Source organism: Schistocerca piceifrons, unplaced genomic scaffold, assembly GCF_021461385.2.
Source record: "Schistocerca piceifrons isolate TAMUIC-IGC-003096 unplaced genomic scaffold, iqSchPice1.1 HiC_scaffold_1929, whole genome shotgun sequence".
NCBI lineage: Eukaryota > Metazoa > Arthropoda > Insecta > Orthoptera > Acrididae > Schistocerca > Schistocerca piceifrons.
Genome location: NW_025727822.1, coordinates 68,503 through 85,729, shown reverse-complemented (window position 1 = coordinate 85,729; position 17,227 = coordinate 68,503). Strand labels below are relative to the sequence as shown.

The window sequence follows — 17,227 nt, the reverse complement described above, 5'->3', positions numbered from 1 at the left end:
AATAAAAAGGTCCATGGGATACAGTAAACCTGAAGTGAAGCATCGGAATCTAAAACCGGTCTCACAGGAAAGGTTCAAACATAGACAGTATGAAGAGCCAGCCCTCTTGTACTTCAGTCGGCATTGTGCCTTTTGTATTTAATTCCGATGCGAATTATGTGTTTCGTCGTCAATAAGAAGGTCCACGGGATACAGTAAACCTGAAGTGAAGCATCGGGATCCATAACTAGTGTCACAGGAGTGGTTCAAAACATAAACAGCAAGAAGAGTCAGTTATCTTGTACTTAAGTCGGCATTCTGAATTTTGTATTTAATTCCGATGCAATTTCTGTGTTTCATCGTCAATAAGAAGGTCAGTGGGATACAGTAAACCTGAAGTGAAGCATCGGAAACTATAGCTAGTGTCACAGGAAAGGTTCAAAACATAGACAGAAAGAAGAGACAGTTTTCTTGTACTTAAGTCGGTATTGTGCCTTTTGTATTTAATTCCGATGCAATTTCTGTGTTTCATCGTCAATAAAAAGGTCAGAGGGATACAGTAAACCTGAAGTTAAGCATCGGAATCTATAACTAGTGTCGCAGGAATGGTTCAATGCATAGACAGTAAGAAGAGTCAGTATACTTGTACTTCAGTCGGTATTGTGTCTTTTGTATTTAATTCCGATGCAATTTCTGTGTTTCATCGTCGATAAGGGGGTCAGAGGGATACAGTAAACCTGAAGTGAAGCATCGGAATCTGTATCTAGTGTCACAGGAGTGGTTCAAAACATAGACACTAAGAAGAGTCAGTTTTCTTGTACTTAAGTCAGCATTGTGCCTTTTGTATTTACTTCCGATGCAATATCTGTGTTTCGTCGTCAATAAGAAGGTCCATGGGATACAGTAAACCTGAAGTGAAGCATCGGAATCTAAAATCGGTCTCACAGGAAAGGTTCAAACATAGACAGTATGAGGAGCCAGCCTTCTTGTACTTGAGTCGGCATTGTGCCTTTTGTGTTTAATTCCGATGCAATTTCTGTGTTTCATCGTCAATACGAAGGTCAGAGGGATACAGTAAACCTGAAGTGAAGCATCGGAATCTATCACTAGTGTCACAGGAATGGTTCAAAACATAGACAGTAAGAAGAGTCTGTTTTCTAGAACTTAAGTCGGCATTGTGCCTTTTATATTTAATTCCGAGGCAATTCCTGTGTTTCATCGTCAATAGGAATGACAGAGGGATACAGTAAACCAGAAGGGAAGCATCGGAATCTATATCTAGTGTCACAGAAATGGTTCAAAACATAGACAGTAAGAAGAGTCAGTTTTCTTGTACTTAAGTCGGCATTGTGCCTTTTGTGTTTAAGTCCGATGCTAATTCTGTGTTTCGTCGCCAACAAGAAGGTCCAAGGGATACAGTAAACCTGACGTTTAGCATCGGAATCCATAACTTGTGTCACATGAATGATTCAAAGCATAGACAGTAGGAAGAGTCAGTTTTCTTGTACTAAGGTTGGCATTGTCCCTTTTGTATTTAATTCCGATGCAATTTCTGTTTTTCATCATCAATAAGAAGGTCAGAGCGATACAGTAAACCTGAAGTGAAGCATCGGAATCTATTACTAGTTTAAAAGGAATGGTTCAAATTATAGACAGTAAGAAGAGTCAGTTTTCTTGTACTTGAGTCGGCATTATGCCTTTTGTATTTAATTCCGATGCAATTTCTGTGTTTCATCGTCAATAAGAAGGTCAGCGGGATACAGAATACCTGAAGTGAAGCATCGGAATCTATAACTAGTGTCACAGGAATGGTTCAAAACATAGACAGTCGGAAGAGTCAGTTTTGTTGTACTTAAGTCGGCGTTGTGCCTTTTATATTTAATTCCGATGCAATTCCTGTGTTTCATCGTCAATAAGAAGGTCAGAGGGATACAGTAAACCTGAAGTAAAGCATCGGAATCTTTATCTAGTGTCACTGGAATGGTTCAAAACATAGACAGTAAGAAGAGTCATTTTTCTTGTACTTAAGACGGCATTGTGCCATTTGTGTTTAATTCTGATGCAAATTCTGTGTTTCATCGTCAATAAGAAGGCCAGAGGGATACAGTAAACCTGAAGTGAAGCATCGGAATTTATAACTAGTGTCACAGGAATGGTTCAAAACATAGACAGTAAGAGGAGTCAGTTTCCTAGTACTTAAGTCGGCATTGTGCCTTTTGTATTTAATTCCGATGCAATTTCTGTGTTTCGTCGTCAACAAGAAGGTCAGAGGGCAACAGTAAACCTGATTTGAAGAATCGGAATCTATAACTAGGGCCACAGGAATGCCTCAAAAATTAGACAGTAAGAATTGTCAGTTTTCTTGTACTTGGGACGGGATTGTGCCTTTTGTATATAATTCCGATGCAATTTCTGTGTTTCATCGTCAATAAGAAGGTCACACTGATACAGTAAACATGAAGTGAAGCATCGGAATCTATAACTAGTGTCACAGGAATGGTTCAATGCTTAGACAATTAGAAGAGTCAGTATTCTTGTACTTAAGTCGGCATTGTGCATTTTGTATTTAATTCCGAAGCAATTTCTGTGTTTCATCGTCAATAAGAACGTCAGAGGGACTCAGTAAACCTCAAGTGAAGCATCGGAATCTATAACTAGTGTCACATTAATGGTTCAAACATAGACAGTAAGAAGAGTCAGTTACATTGTACTTGAGTCGGCATTGTGCTTTTTGTATTTAATTCCGATGCAATTTCTGTGTTTCGTTGTCAATAAAAAGGTCCATGGGATACAGTAAACCTGAAGTGAAGCATCGGAATCTAAAACCGGTCTCACAGGAAAGGTTCAAACATAGACAGTATGAAGAGCCTGCCCTCTTGTACTTCAGTCGGCATTGTGCCTTTTGTATTTAATTCCGATGCGAATTATGTGTTTCGTCGTCAAAAAGAAGGTCCACGGGATACAGTAAACCTGAAGTGAAGCATCGGGATCCATAACTAGTGTCACAGGAGTGGTTCAAAACATAAACAGTAAGAAGAGTCAGTTATCTTGTACTTAAGTCGGCATTCTGAATTTTGTATTTAATTCCGATGCAATTTCTGTGTTTCATCGTCAATAAGAAGGTCAGTGGGATACAGTAAACCTGAAGTGAAGCATCGGAAATTATAGCTAGTGTCACAGGAAAAGTTCAAAACATAGACAGAAAGAAGAGACAGTTTTCTTGTACTTAAGTCGGTGTGTGCCTTTTGTATTTAATTCCGATGCAATTTCTGTGTTTCATCGTCAATAAAAAGGTCAGAGGGATACAGTAAACCTGAAGTTAAGCATCGGAATCTATAACTAGTGTCACATGAATAGTTCAAATCATAGACAGTAAGAAGAGTCAGTTTTCTTGTACTTAGGTTGGCATTGTCCCTTTTGTAATTAATTCCGATGCAATTTCTGATTTTCATCTTCAATAAGAAGGTCAGCGGGTACAGTAAACCTGAAGTGAAGCATCGGAATTTTTAACTAGTATCGCAGGAATGGTTCAAAACATAGACAGTAAGAAGAGTCAGTTTTCTTGTACTTAAGTCGGCATTGTGCCTTTAGTATTTAATTCCGATGCAATTTCTGTGTTTCATCGGCAATAAGAAGGTCAGAGGGATACAGTACACCTGTAGTGTAGCATCGAAATCTATAACTAGTGTCACATGAATGGTTCAAAACATAAACAGTAAGAAGAGTCAGTTATCTTGTACTTAAGTCGGCATTCTAAATTTTGTATTTAATTCCGATGCAATTTCTGTGTTTCATCGTCAATAAGAAGGTCAGTGGAATACAGTAAACCTGAAGTGAAGCATAGGAAACTATAACTAGTGTCACAGGAGAGGTTCAAAACATAGACAGAAAGAAGAGACAGTTTTCTTGGACTTAAGTCGGTATTGTGCCTTTTGTATTTAATTCCGATGCAATTTCTGTGTTTCATCGTCAATAAGAAGGTCAGAGGGATACAGTAAACCTGAGGTGAAGCATCGGAATCTATAACTAGTGTCACAGGAATGGTTCAAAACATAAACAGTAAGAAGAGTCAGTTTTCGCGTACTTATGTCGGCATTGTGCCTTTTGTATTTAATTCCGATGCTATTTCTGTGTTTCATCGTCAATAAGAAGGTCAGAGGGATACAATAAGCCTGAAGTGAAGCATCGGAATCTATAACTAGTGTCACAGGAATGGTTCATCACATAGACAGTAAGAAGAGTCAGTTTTCTTGTACTTAAGTCGGCATTGTGCTTTTTGTATCTAATTCCGAAGCAATTTCTGTGTTTCATCGTCAATAAGATGGTCAGAGGCATACAGTAAACCTGAAGTGAATCATCGGAATCTATTACCAGTCTCACATGAATGGTTCAAAACTTAGGCAGCAAGATGAGTCAGTTTTCTTGTACTTAAGTCGGCATTGTGCCTTTTGTATTTAATTCCGAAGCAATTTCTGTGTTTCATCGTCAATAAGAAGGTCAGAGGGACACAGTAAACCTCAAGTCAAGCATCGGAATCTATAACTAGTGTCACATTAATGGTTCAAAACATAGACAGTAAGAAGAGTCAGTTTTCTTGTACTTAAGTCGGCATTGTGCTTTTTGTATTTAATTCCGATGCAATTTCTGTGTTTCATCGTCAAAAAGAAGGTCGGAGGGATACAGTAAACCTGAAGTGAAGCATCGGAATCTATAACTAGTGTCACAGGAATGGTTCAAAACTTAGACAGCAAGATGAGTCAGTTTTCTTGTACTTAAGTCGGCATTGTTTCTTTTGTATTTAATTCCGATGCAATTTTTGTGTTTCATTGTCAATAAGAAGGTCAGAGGACTACAGTAAACCTGATTTGAAGAATCGGAAACTATAACTAGGGCCACAGGAATGCCTCAAAAATTAGACAGTAAGAATTGTCAGTTTTCTTGTACTTAGGACGGGATTGTGCCTTTTGTATATAATTCCGATGCAATTTCTGTGTTTCATCGTCAATAAGAAGGTCACACTGATACAGTAAACATGAAGTGAAGCATCGGAATCTATAACTAGTGTCACAGGAATGGTTCAATGCATAGACAGTAAGAAGAGTCAGTATTCTTGTACTTAAGTCGGCATTGTGCCTTTTGTATTTAATTCCGAAGCAATATCTGTGTTTCATCGTCAATAAGAAGGTCAGAGGGACACAGTAAACCTTAAGTGAAGCATCGGAATCTATAACTAGTGTCACATTAATGGTTCAAACATAGACAGTAAGAAGAGTCAGTTTTCTTGTACTTAAGTCGGCATTGTGCTTTTTGTATTTAATTCCGATGCAATTTCTGTGTTTCGTTGTCAATAAGAAGGTCCACGGGATACGGTAAACCTGAAGTGAAGCATCGGGATCCATAACTAGTGTCACAGGAGTGGTTCAAATCATAGACAGTACGAAGAGTCAGTTTTGTTGTACTTATGTCGGCGTTGTGCCTTTTGTATTTAATTCCGATACAATATCTGTGTTTCATCGTCGATAAGGGGGTCAGAGGGATACAGTAAACCTGAAGTGAAGCATCGGAATCTGTAACTAGTGTCACAGGAATGGTTCAAAACATAGACAGTAAGAGGAGTCAGTTTTCTAGTACTTAAGTCGGCATTGTGCCTTTTGTATTTAATTCCGATGCAATTTCTGTGTTTCGTCGTCAATAAGAAGGTCCATGGGATACAGTAAACCTGAAGTGAAGCATCGGAATCTAAAACCGGTCTCACAGGAAAAGTTCAAACATAGACAGTAAGAAGAGCGAGCCTTCTTGTACTTGAGCCGGCATTGTGCCTTTTGTATTTAATTCCGATGCAATTTCTGTTCTTCATCGTTAATAAGAAAGTCAGAGGGACACAGCAAACCTGAAGTGAAGCATCGGAATCTATAACTAGTGTCACTGGAATGGTTCAAGGCATAGACAGTAAGAAGAGTCTGTTTTCTTGAACTTAAGACGGCATTGTGCCTTTTATATTTAATTCCGAGGCAATTCCTGTGTTTCATCGTCAAAAAGAAGGTCAGAGGGATACAGTAAACCTGAAGTAAAGCCTCGGAATCTTTATCTAGTGTCACTGGAATGGTTCAAAACATAGACAGTAAGAAGAGTCATTTTTCTTGTACTTAAGACGGCATTGTGCCATTTGTGTTTAATTCTGATGCAAATTCTGTGTTTCATCGTCAATAAGAAGGTCAGAGGGATACAGTAAACCTGAAGTGAAGCATCGGAATTTATAACTAGTGTCACAGGAATGCTTCAAAAATTAGACAGTAAGAATTGTCAGTTTTCTTGTACTTGGGCGGGATTGTGCCTTTTGTATATATATCCGATGCAATTTCTGTGTTTCATCGTCAATAAGAAGGTCACACTGATACAGTAAACATGAAGTGAAGCATCGGAATCTATAACTAGTGTCACAGGAATGGTTCAATGCTTAGACAGTAAGAAGAGTCAGTATTCTTGTACTTAAGTCGGCATTGTGCATTTTGTATTTAATTCCGAAGCAATTTCTGTGTTTCATCGTCAATAAGAAGGTCAGAGGGACTCAGTAAACCTCAAGTGAAGCATCGGAATCTATAACTAGTGTCACATTAATGGTTCAAACATAGACAGTAAGAAGAGTCAGTTAACTTGTACTTGAGTCGGCATTGTGCTATTTGTATTTAATTCCGATGCAATTTCTGTGTTTCGTTGTCAATAAAAAGGTCCATGGGATACAGTAAACCTGAAGTGAAGCATCGGAATCTAAAACCGGTCTCACAGGAAAGGTTCAATCATAGACAGTATGAAGAGCCAGCCCTCTTGTACTTGAGTCGGCATTGTGCCTTTTGTATTTAATTCCGATGCGAATTATGTGTTTCGTCGTCAATAAGAAGGTCCACGGGATACAGTAAACCTGAAGTGAAGCATCGGGATCCATAACTAGTGTCACAGGAGTGGTTCAAAACATAAACAGTAAGAAGAGTCAGTTATCTTGTACTTAAGTCGGCATTCTGAATTTTGTATTTAATTCCGATGCAATTTCTGTGTTTCATCGTCAATAAGAAGGTCAGTGGGATACAGTAAACCTGAAGTGAAGCATCGGAAACTATAGCTAGTGTCACAGGAAAGGTTCAAAACATAGACAGAAAGAAGAGACAGTTTTCTTGTACTTAAGTCGGTATTGTGCCTTTTGTATTTAGTTCCGATGCAATTTCTGTGTTTCATCGTCAATAAAAAGGTCAGAGGGATACAGTAAACCTGAAGTTAAGCATCGCAATCTATAACTAGTGTCACATGAATAGTTCAAATCATAGACAGTAAGAAGAGTCAGTTTTCTTGTACTTAGGTTGGCATTGTCCCTTTTGTAATTAATTCCGATGCAATTTCTGCTTTTCATCTTCAATAAGAAGGTCAGCGGGTACAGTAAACCTGAAGTGAAGCATCGGAATTTTAACTAGTATCGCAGGAATGGTTCAAAACATAGACAGTAAGAAGAGTCAGTTTTCTTGTACTTAAGTCGGCATTGTGCCTTTAGTATTTAATTCCGATGCAATTTCTGTGTTTCATCGGCAATAAGAAGGTCAGAGGGATACAGTACACCTGTAGTGAAGCATCGAAATCTATAACTAGTGTCACATGAATGGTTCAAAACATAAACAGTAAGAAGAGTCAGTTATCTTGTACTTAAGTCGGCATTCTGAATTTTGTATTTAATTCCGATGCAATTTCTGTGTTTCATCGTCAATAAGAAGGTCAGTGGAATACAGTAAAGCTGAAGTGAAGCATCGGAAACTATAACTAGTGTCACAGGAGAGGTTCAAAGCATAGACAGTAAGAAGAGTCAGTTTTCGCGTACTTATGTCGGCATTGTGCCTTTGGTATTTAATTCCGATGCTATTTCTGTGTTTCATCGTCAATATGAAGGTCAGAGGGATACAATAAGCCTGAAGTGAAGCATCGGAATCTATAACTAGTGTCACAGGAATGGTTCATCACATAGACAGTAAGAAGAGTCAGTTTTCTTGTACTTAAGTCGGCATTGTGCTTTTTGTATCTAATTCCGAAGCAATTCCTGTGTTTCATCGTCAATAAGATGGTCAGAGGCATACAGTAAACCTGAAGTGAATCATCGGAATCTATTACTAGTCTCACATGAATGGTTCAAAATATAGACAGTAAGAAGAGTCAGTGTACTTGTACTTAAGTCGGCATTGTGCCTTTTGTATTCAATTCGGATGCAATTTCAGTGTTTCATCGTCAATAAGAAGGTCAGAGGGATACAGTAGACCTGAAGTGAAGCATCGGAATCTACAAGTAGTGTCATAAGAATGGTTCAAAACATAGACAGTAAGAAAAGTCAATTTTCTTGTACTTAATTCGGCATTGTGCCCTTTGTATTTAATTCCGATGCAATTTCTGTGTTTCATCAACAATAGGAAAGTCAGAGGGATACAGTAAACCTGAAGTGAAGCATCGGATATTATAACTAGTGTCACAGGAATGGTTCAAAACATAGACAATAAGAAGAGTCAGTTTTCGTGTACTTAAGTCGGCATTGTTCCTTTTCTATTTAATTCCGATGCAATATCTATGTTTCATCGTCAATACGACGGTCAGAGGGATTCAGTAGACCTGCAGTGAAGCATCGGAATCTACAACTAGTGTCACAGGAATGGTTCAAAACATAGACTGTAAGAAGAGTCAGTTTACTTGTACTTAAGTCGGCATTGTGCCTTTTGTATTTCATTCCGGTGAAATTTCTGTGTTTCATCAACAATAAGAAGGTCAGAGGGATACAGTAAACCTGAAGTGAAGCATCGGAATCTATAACTAGTGTCACAGGAATGGTTCAAAACTTAGACAGCAAGATGAGTCAGTTTTCTTGTACTTAAGTCGGCATTGTGCCTTTTGTATTTAATTCCGAAGCAATTTCTGTGTTTCATCGTCAATAAGAAGGTCAGAGGGACACAGTAAACCTCAAGTGAAGCATCGGAATCTATAACTAGTGTCACATTAATGGTTCAAAACATAGACAGTAAGAAGAGTCAGTTTTCTTGTACTTAAGTCGGCATTGTGCTTTTTGTATTTAATTCCGATGCAATTTCTGTGTTTCATCGTCAATAAGAAGGTCAGAGGGCTACAGTAAACCTGATTTGAAGAATCGGAATCTATAACTAGGGCCACAGGAATGCCTCAAAAATTAGACAGTAAGAATTGTCAGTTTTCTTGTACTTAGGACGGGATTGTGCCTTTTGTATATAATTCCGATGCAATTTCTGTGTTTCATCGTCAATAAGAAGGTCACACTGATACAGTAAACATGAAGTGAAGCATCGGAATCTATAACTAGTGTCACAGGAATGGTTCAATGCATAGACAGTAAGAAGAGTCAGTATTCTTGTACTTAAGTCGGCATTGTGCCTTTTGTATTGAATTCCGAAGCAATTTCTGTGTTTCATCGTCAATAAGAAGGTCAGAGGGACACAGTAAACCTTAAGTGAAGCATCGGAATCTATAACTAGTGTCACATTAATGGTTCAAACATAGACAGTAAGAAGAGTCAGTTTTCTTGTACTTAAGTCGGCATTGTGCTTTTTGTATTTAATTCCGATGCAATTTCTGTGTTTCCTTGTCAATAAAAAGGTCCATGGGATACAGTAAACCTGAAATGAAGCATCGGAATCTATAACTAGTGTCACAGGAATGGTTCAAAACATAGACAGTAAGAAGAGTCTGTTTTCTTGAAATTAAGTCGGCATTGTGCCTTTTATATTAAATTCCGAGGCAATTCCTGTGTTTCATCGTCAATAAGATTGTCAGAGGGATACCGTAAACCAGAAGTGAAGCATCGGAATCTATATCTAGTGTCACAGGAATGGTTCAAAACATAGACAGTAAGAAGAGTCAGTTTTCTTGTACTTAAGTTGGCATTGTGCCTTTTGTGTTTAATTCCGATGCGAATTCTGTATTTCGTCGTCAATAAGAAGGTCCACGGGATACAGTAAACCAGAAGTGAAGCATCGGGATCCATAACTAGTGTCACAGGAGTGGTTCAAATCATAGACAGTAAGAAGAGTCAGTTTTGTTGTACTTATGTCGGCGTTGTGCCTTTTGTATTTAATTCCGATACAATATCTGTGTTTCATCGTCGATAAGGGGGTCAGAGGGATACAGTAAACCTGAAGTGAAGCATCGGAATCTGTAACTAGTGTCACAGGAATGGTTCAAAACATAGACAGTAAGAGGAGTCAGTTTTCTTGTACTTAAGTCGGCATTGTGCCTTTTGTATTTAATTCCGATGCAATTTCTTTGTTTCGTCGTCAATAAGAAGGTCCATGGGATACAGTAAACCTGAAGTAAAGCATCGGAATCTAAAACCGGTCTCACAGGAAAAGTTCAAACATAGACAGTAAGAAGAGCGAGCCTTCTTGTACTTGAGCCGGCATTGTGCCTTTTGTATTTAATTCCGATGCAATTTCTGTGTTTCATCGTCAATAAGAAAGTCAGAGGGACACAGCAAACCTGAAGTGAAGCATCGGAATCTATAACTGGTGTCACAGGAATGGTTCAAAACATAGACAGTAAGAAGAGTCTGTTTTCTTGAACTTAAGACGGCATTGTGCCTTTTATATTTAATTCCGAGGCAATTCCTGTGTTTCATCGTCAATAAGAATGTCAGAGGGATACAGTAAACCAGAAGTGAAGAATCGGAATCTATATCTAGTGTCACAGGAATGGTTCAAAACATATACAGTAAGAAGAGTCAGTTTTCTTGTACTTTAGTCAGCATTGTGCCTTTTCTATTTAATTCCGATACAATATCTGTGTTTCGTCGTCAGTAAGAAGGTCCAGGGGATACAGTAAACCTAAAGTGAAGCATCGGAATCTAAAACCGATCTCACAGGAAAGGTTCATAACATAGACAGTAAGAAGAGCCAGTCTTCTTGTATTTGAGTCGGCGTTGTGCCTTTTGTATTTAATTCCGATTCAATTTCTGTGTTACATCGTCAATAAGAAGGTCAGCTGGATTCAGTAAACCTGAAGTGAAGTATCGGAATCTATAACTAGTGTCACAGGAAATGTTCAAAACATAGACAGTAAGAAGGGTCAGTCTTCTTGTACTTAGGTCGGCATTGTGACTTTTGTATTTAATTCCGATGCAATTTCTGTGTTTCATCGTCAATATGAAGGTCAGAGGGATACAGTAAGCTTGAAGTGAAGCATCGGAATCCATAACTAGTTTCACAGGAATGGTTCAAACAAAGACAGTAAGAAAAGTAAGTTTTCTTATACTTAAGTCGGCATTGTGCCTTTTGTATTTAATTCCAATGCAGTTTCTTTGTTTCATCGTCAATAAGAAGGTCAGACGGATACGTTAAAACTGGAGTTAAGCATCGGAATCTATAAATAGTGTCACAAGAACAACTCAAATCACAGACAGTAAGAAGAGTCTGTCTTCCTGTACTTAAGACGGCATTGTGCCTTTTGCATTTAATTCCGATGCAATTTCTGTGTTTCATCGTCAATAAGAAGGTCGGAGGGATACAGTAAACCTGAAGTGAAGTATCGGAATCTATAACTAGTGACACAGGAATGGTTCAAAGCACAGACAGTAAGAAGATTCAGTTTTCTGGTACTTAAGTCGGCATTGTGCCTTTTGTATTTAATTCTGATGCAATTTTTGTGTTTCATTGTCAATAAGACGGTCAGAAGGTTAGAGTAAACCTGATTTGAAAAATCGGAATCTATAACTAGGGCCGCAGGAAAGTTTCAAAACATAGACAGTAAGAAGAGTCAGTTTTCTTGTACTTAAGACGGGATTGTGCCTTTTGTATATAATTCCGATGCAATTTCGGTGTTTCATCGTCAATAAGAAGGCCAGACTGATACAGTAAACATGAAGTGAAGCATCGGAATCTATAATTAGTGTCACAGGAATGGTTCAAAGCATAGACAGTAAGAAGAGCCAGTCTTCTTGTACTTGAGTCGGCATTGTGCCTTTTATATTTAATTCCGCGGCAATTCCTGTGTTTCATCGTCAATAAGAATGTCAGAGGGATACAGTAAACCAGAAGTGAAGCTTCGGAATCTATATCTAGTGTCACAGGAATGGTTCAAAACATATACAGTAAGAAGAGCCAGTTTTCTTGTACTTTAGTCAGCATTGTGCCTTTTCTATTTAATTCCGATACAATTTCTGTGTTTCGTCGTCAGTAAGAAGGTCCACGGGATACAGTAAACCTGAAGTGAAGCATCGGAATCTAATACCGATCTCACAGGAAAGGTTCATAACATAGACAGTAAGAAGAGCCAGTCTTCTTGTATTTGAGTCGGCGTTGTGCCTTTTGTATTTAATTCCGATTCAATTTCTGTGTTACATCGTCAATAAGAAGGTCAGCGGGATTCAGTAAACCTGAAGTGAAGTATCGGAATCTATAACTAGTGTCACAGGAAATGTTCAAAACATAGACAGTAAGAAGGGTCAGTCTTCTTGTACTTAGGTCGGCATTGTGCCTATTGTATTTAATTCCTATGCAATATCTGTGTTTCATCGTCAATAAGAAGGTCAGAGGGATACAGTAAACCTGAAGTGAAGCAAAGGAATCTATTACTAGTGACACAGGAATGGTTCAAAGCACAGACAGTAAGAAGAGTCAGTTTTCTCGTACTTAAGTCGGCATTGTGCCTTTTGTATTTAATTCCGATGCAATTTTTGTGTTTCATTGTCAATAAGAAGGTCAGAGGGTTACAGTAAACCTGATTTGAAGAATCGGAATCTATAACTAGGGCCACAGGAAAGCTTCAAAACATAGACAGTAAGAAGGGTCAGTTTTCTTCTACTTAAGACGGGATTGTGACTTTTGTATATAATTCCGATGCAATTTCGTGTTTCATCGTCAATAAGAAGGTCAGACTGATACAGTAAACATGAAGTGAAGCATCGGAATCTATAACTAGTGTCGCAGGAATGGTTCAATGCATAGACAGTAAGAAGTGTCAGTATTCTTATACTTAAGTGGTCAGTGTGCCTTTTGTATTTAATTCCGATGCAATTTCTGAGTTTCATCGTCAATAAGGAGGTCGGAGGGATACAGTAAACCTGAAGTGAAGCATCGGAATCTATAACTAGTGTCACAGGAATGGTTCAAAGCATAGACAGTAGGAAGAGCCAGTCTTCTTGTACTTGAGTCGGCATTGTGCCTTTTGTATTTAATTCCGATGCAATTTCTGTGTTTCATCGTCAATAAGAAGGTCAGTTGGATACAGTAAACATGAAGTGAAGCATCGGGATCCATAACTAGTGTCACAGGAATAGTTCAAAACATAGACAGTAAAAAGAGTCAGTTTTCTTGTACTTAAGTCGGCATTGTGCCTTTTGTATTTAATTCCGGTGCAATTTCTGTGTTTCGTCGTCAATAAGAAGGTCCATGGGATACAGTCAACCTGAAGTGAAGCATCGGAAACTAAAACCGGTCTCACAGGAAAGGTTCAAACATTGACAGTATGAAGAGCCAGCCTTCTTGTACTTGAGTCGGCATTGTGCCTTTTGTATTTAATTCCGATGCAATTTCTGTGTTTCATCGTCAATAAGAAAGTCAGAGGGACACAGCAAACCTGAAGTGAAGCATCGGAATCTATAACTGGTGTCACAGGAATGGTTCAAAACATAGACAGTAAGAAGAGTCTGTTTTCTTGAACTTAAGACGGCATTGTGCCTTTTATATTTAATTCCGAGGCAATTCCTGTGTTTCATCGTCAATAAGAATGTCAGAGGGATACAGTAAACCAGAAGTGAAGAATCGGAATCTATATCTAGTGTCACAGGAATGGTTCAAAACATATACAGTAAGAAGAGTCAGTTTTCTTGTACTTTAGTCAGCATTGTGCCTTTTCTATTTAATTCCGATACAATATCTGTGTTTCGTCGTCAGTAAGAAGGTCCAGGGGATACAGTAAACCTAAAGTGAAGCATCGGAATCTAAAACCGATCTCACAGGAAAGGTTCATAACATAGACAGTAAGAAGAGCCAGTCTTCTTGTATTTGAGTCGGCGTTGTGCCTTTTGTATTTAATTCCGATTCAATTTCTGTGTTACATCGTCAATAAGAAGGTCAGCTGGATTCAGTAAACCTGAAGTGAAGTATCGGAATCTATAACTAGTGTCACAGGAAATGTTCAAAACATAGACAGTAAGAAGGGTCAGTCTTCTTGTACTTAGGTCGGCATTGTGACTTTTGTATTTAACCCTGCTGTTCTGTTCGGGTCTATATGACCCGAAACGAATATGAACGTTATTTTACATTATGTAAATACCAATATATATTTATGAAACTTTGTGACTTTGTCTGAAAATGGATGAGCAGCATGTGTTTTAAAAGGTTTTAAAAAAGTTTAAGAAGTTTGGGCTTCAACTGTAATAGTTGCATATGTAATGTTCGGGTCATAATGACCCGACACAAATATGTTTAGTGTAACTCGTATTTATTTCTAAAATCTGGAAATGGCGAAAATTATTTTTGTTGTGTTGTGTGGGAATAGTGACTGCATCATTCCAACTTACTCTCAACAATCACCTAAAGCTCCATGCGTTCACAACAATGGGCTTGTTTGTTGCTTTCCCCAGGAAATAATAATTGGCAGTTCTCAATAATTGGAATGCTTTGTTTCTGCCCAGTTTGACTTGTGACACCATGGCGATGAGACCATTGAATGATCGTGAGTTGGAAGAAATAGTAAATGCCTCACCAGATGAAGGATCACTTTCTGAGTTTGAAGATCACATCAGCAATGCATCTGAAAGCGAGTGTTCCGATGACAGTTACGACAGTCCACAGCCCATACAAAATAGTGTAGAGACTTTTCTTTCTAAAAATGGGAATATAGAATGGCAGTTGCATCCACCAGCACAACATGGTCGCCTACCAGCTTCGAACATCATCAAGAGTACCCCAGGAGTTACCAGGTATGCAGTCAGCAGAATATCTGATGTAAAATGTTCATTTGAAGCAGTATTTCACACAGCGCTTCAAAATGAAATAATAGAGATGACAAATATTGAAGGGCAGCGAGTTTATGGTGAACAGTGGACAGATATTGATGGTTCTGTTTTCCATGCATACTTAGGACTCTTACTCCTAGCGGGTGTATATCGATCTCATGGGGAGTCTACAAAAAGTTTGTGGGATAAAGATACTGGGCGAAACATATTTCGAGCAACCATGTCTCATGAAACATTCTGTAAGATATCACGTGTCCTGCGATTTGACAAGAAATCTACTAGAGAGGAAAGACGACGTACTGACAAACTTGCCGCAATTCGTAGTATTTGGGAGAAGTGGGTAGAGGTCCTTCCTAAACTGTATAATCCAGGAGAAAATGTTACTGTTGACGAGCAGTTAGTAGCATTTAGAGGTCGCTGTCCATTCAAGCAGTATATCCCAAGTAAACCGGCAAAATATGGGATCAAAATATGGACCATGTGTGACAGCAAAACTTCATACGTACTGAAAGCCCAAATTTATACAGGAAAGGTGAGTGGAGCGGCACCAGAAAGAAATCAGGGAATGAGGGTGGTATCTGATCTCACTTCTGAGTTACGTGGTCAGAATATCACGTGTGACAACTTTTTTACGTCGTACAATTTGGGGCAGCTGCTTCTGAAAAGGAAATTGACTATGTTGGGAACTATACGGAAAAATAAGCCGGAGCTTCCACACAAAATGACCAACAAGGAGGTACACAGCTCTTCATTTTACTTCACAAATGACACTACTGTGGTTAATTATATTCCTAAGAGACACAAGAATGTTGTACTTATGAGCACTCTCCACCATGATGCGGAAATCAGTGACAGGGCTGATAAGAAGCCAAAAATGATTTTGGACTATAATTCAACCAAAGGTGCTGTAGACACGCTTGATCAGTTATTAGGTACATATACATGCAAACGAAAAAGTAATAGGTGGCCAATGATAGTTTTCTACAATATTCTTGATGTTTCTGCTTATAATGCATACGTTTTGTGGATTTCGGTTGACCCTAATTGGAATGCAAGCAAATTGACTAGAAGGAGAATATTCTTGGAGGAACTTGGAAAGTCACTGATAAAAGAACATATTGCATCAAGAACGCATTTCCCAAGAACAGAAGATTCTTTGAGAATGGTCACAAGCATCCAAAACCCGAATGATGTGGGTGGTGTGTCAGAATCGGTAACAACAAGAAAATCTACAAAACGTGCACGCTGTAAGTTCTGTCCATCAAGTAATGACAATAAAACAAACATGGTGTGTGGAAAATGTAGTAAACATATTTGCAAGAAACATGTAACCTACTTGTGTCCACAGTGCAAGCAGTAAGAAAAGAACTGTAGTATTTTATAAGATGATTGTATTGAAAATTCTGTTGTTTCAAATTTATGTGAATACTTGTGCCTAAACTACAATCAGTAAGAAGAGAGGATTCTAAAGTTGTAGTGCTTTCTATGTTGGAATGTAATAAAAAAACTGTAGTGTGTTCTGTACTGTAGTGTGCTCTAAGATGAATATCTGTAATGACAACTGTCTGTTGTTAGAAAATGTCAATACTTACGTCTAAACTGTCAACAATAAGAATAGAAGTATGGAAAAACTGTAGTGCTTTCTAAGTTGAATGCCTGTAATGGAAACTGTCTGTTGTTTCAAATTTATGTGCATATTTAAATGAAAAATATCCCTCAATAAAGTTGTATGCATTGTTATTATTATTATTATTACCATTATTATTATTATTATTATTATTATTATTATTACTAACAAGGTACTGGAATAGAACAACAATGTCGATAGCTAAAACTGTACCAAAATTTATGTTTCTAAAGCATTTTGATATGTCGGGTCATATTGACCCGAACAGTATATATGTCAAGTAAAAGTGAACAGAACAGCAGGGTTAATTCCGATGCAATTTCTGTGTTTCATCGTCAATATGAAGGTCAGAGGGATACAGTAAGCTTGAAGTGAAGCATCGGAATCCATAACTAGTTTCACAGGAATGGTTCAAACAAAGACAGTAAGAAAAGTAAGTTTTCTTATACTTAAGTCGGCATTGTGCCTTTTGTATTTAATTCCAATGCAGTTTCTTTGTTTCATCGTCAATAAGAAGGTCAGACGGATACGTTAAAACTGGAGTTAAGCATCGGAATCTATAAATAGTGTCACAAGAACAACTCAAATCACAGACAGTAAGAAGAGTCTGTCTTCCT

General features: G+C 38.1%; 1 protein-coding gene across 1 annotated transcript; it reads left to right on the top strand.

Annotated features, from left to right (window-relative positions):
• Positions 1–14,675: 14,675 nt before the first annotated feature.
• LOC124741244 lies at positions 14,676–16,890 on the top strand (the record flags this gene model as incomplete). Its single annotated transcript, XM_047248726.1, has 3 exons — positions 14,676–15,319; positions 15,473–16,339; positions 16,783–16,890. Coding segments are annotated over exons 1-3 (1,619 nt in total), but the record flags the coding sequence as incomplete, so codon positions are not given.
• Positions 16,891–17,227: the final 337 nt, after the last annotated feature.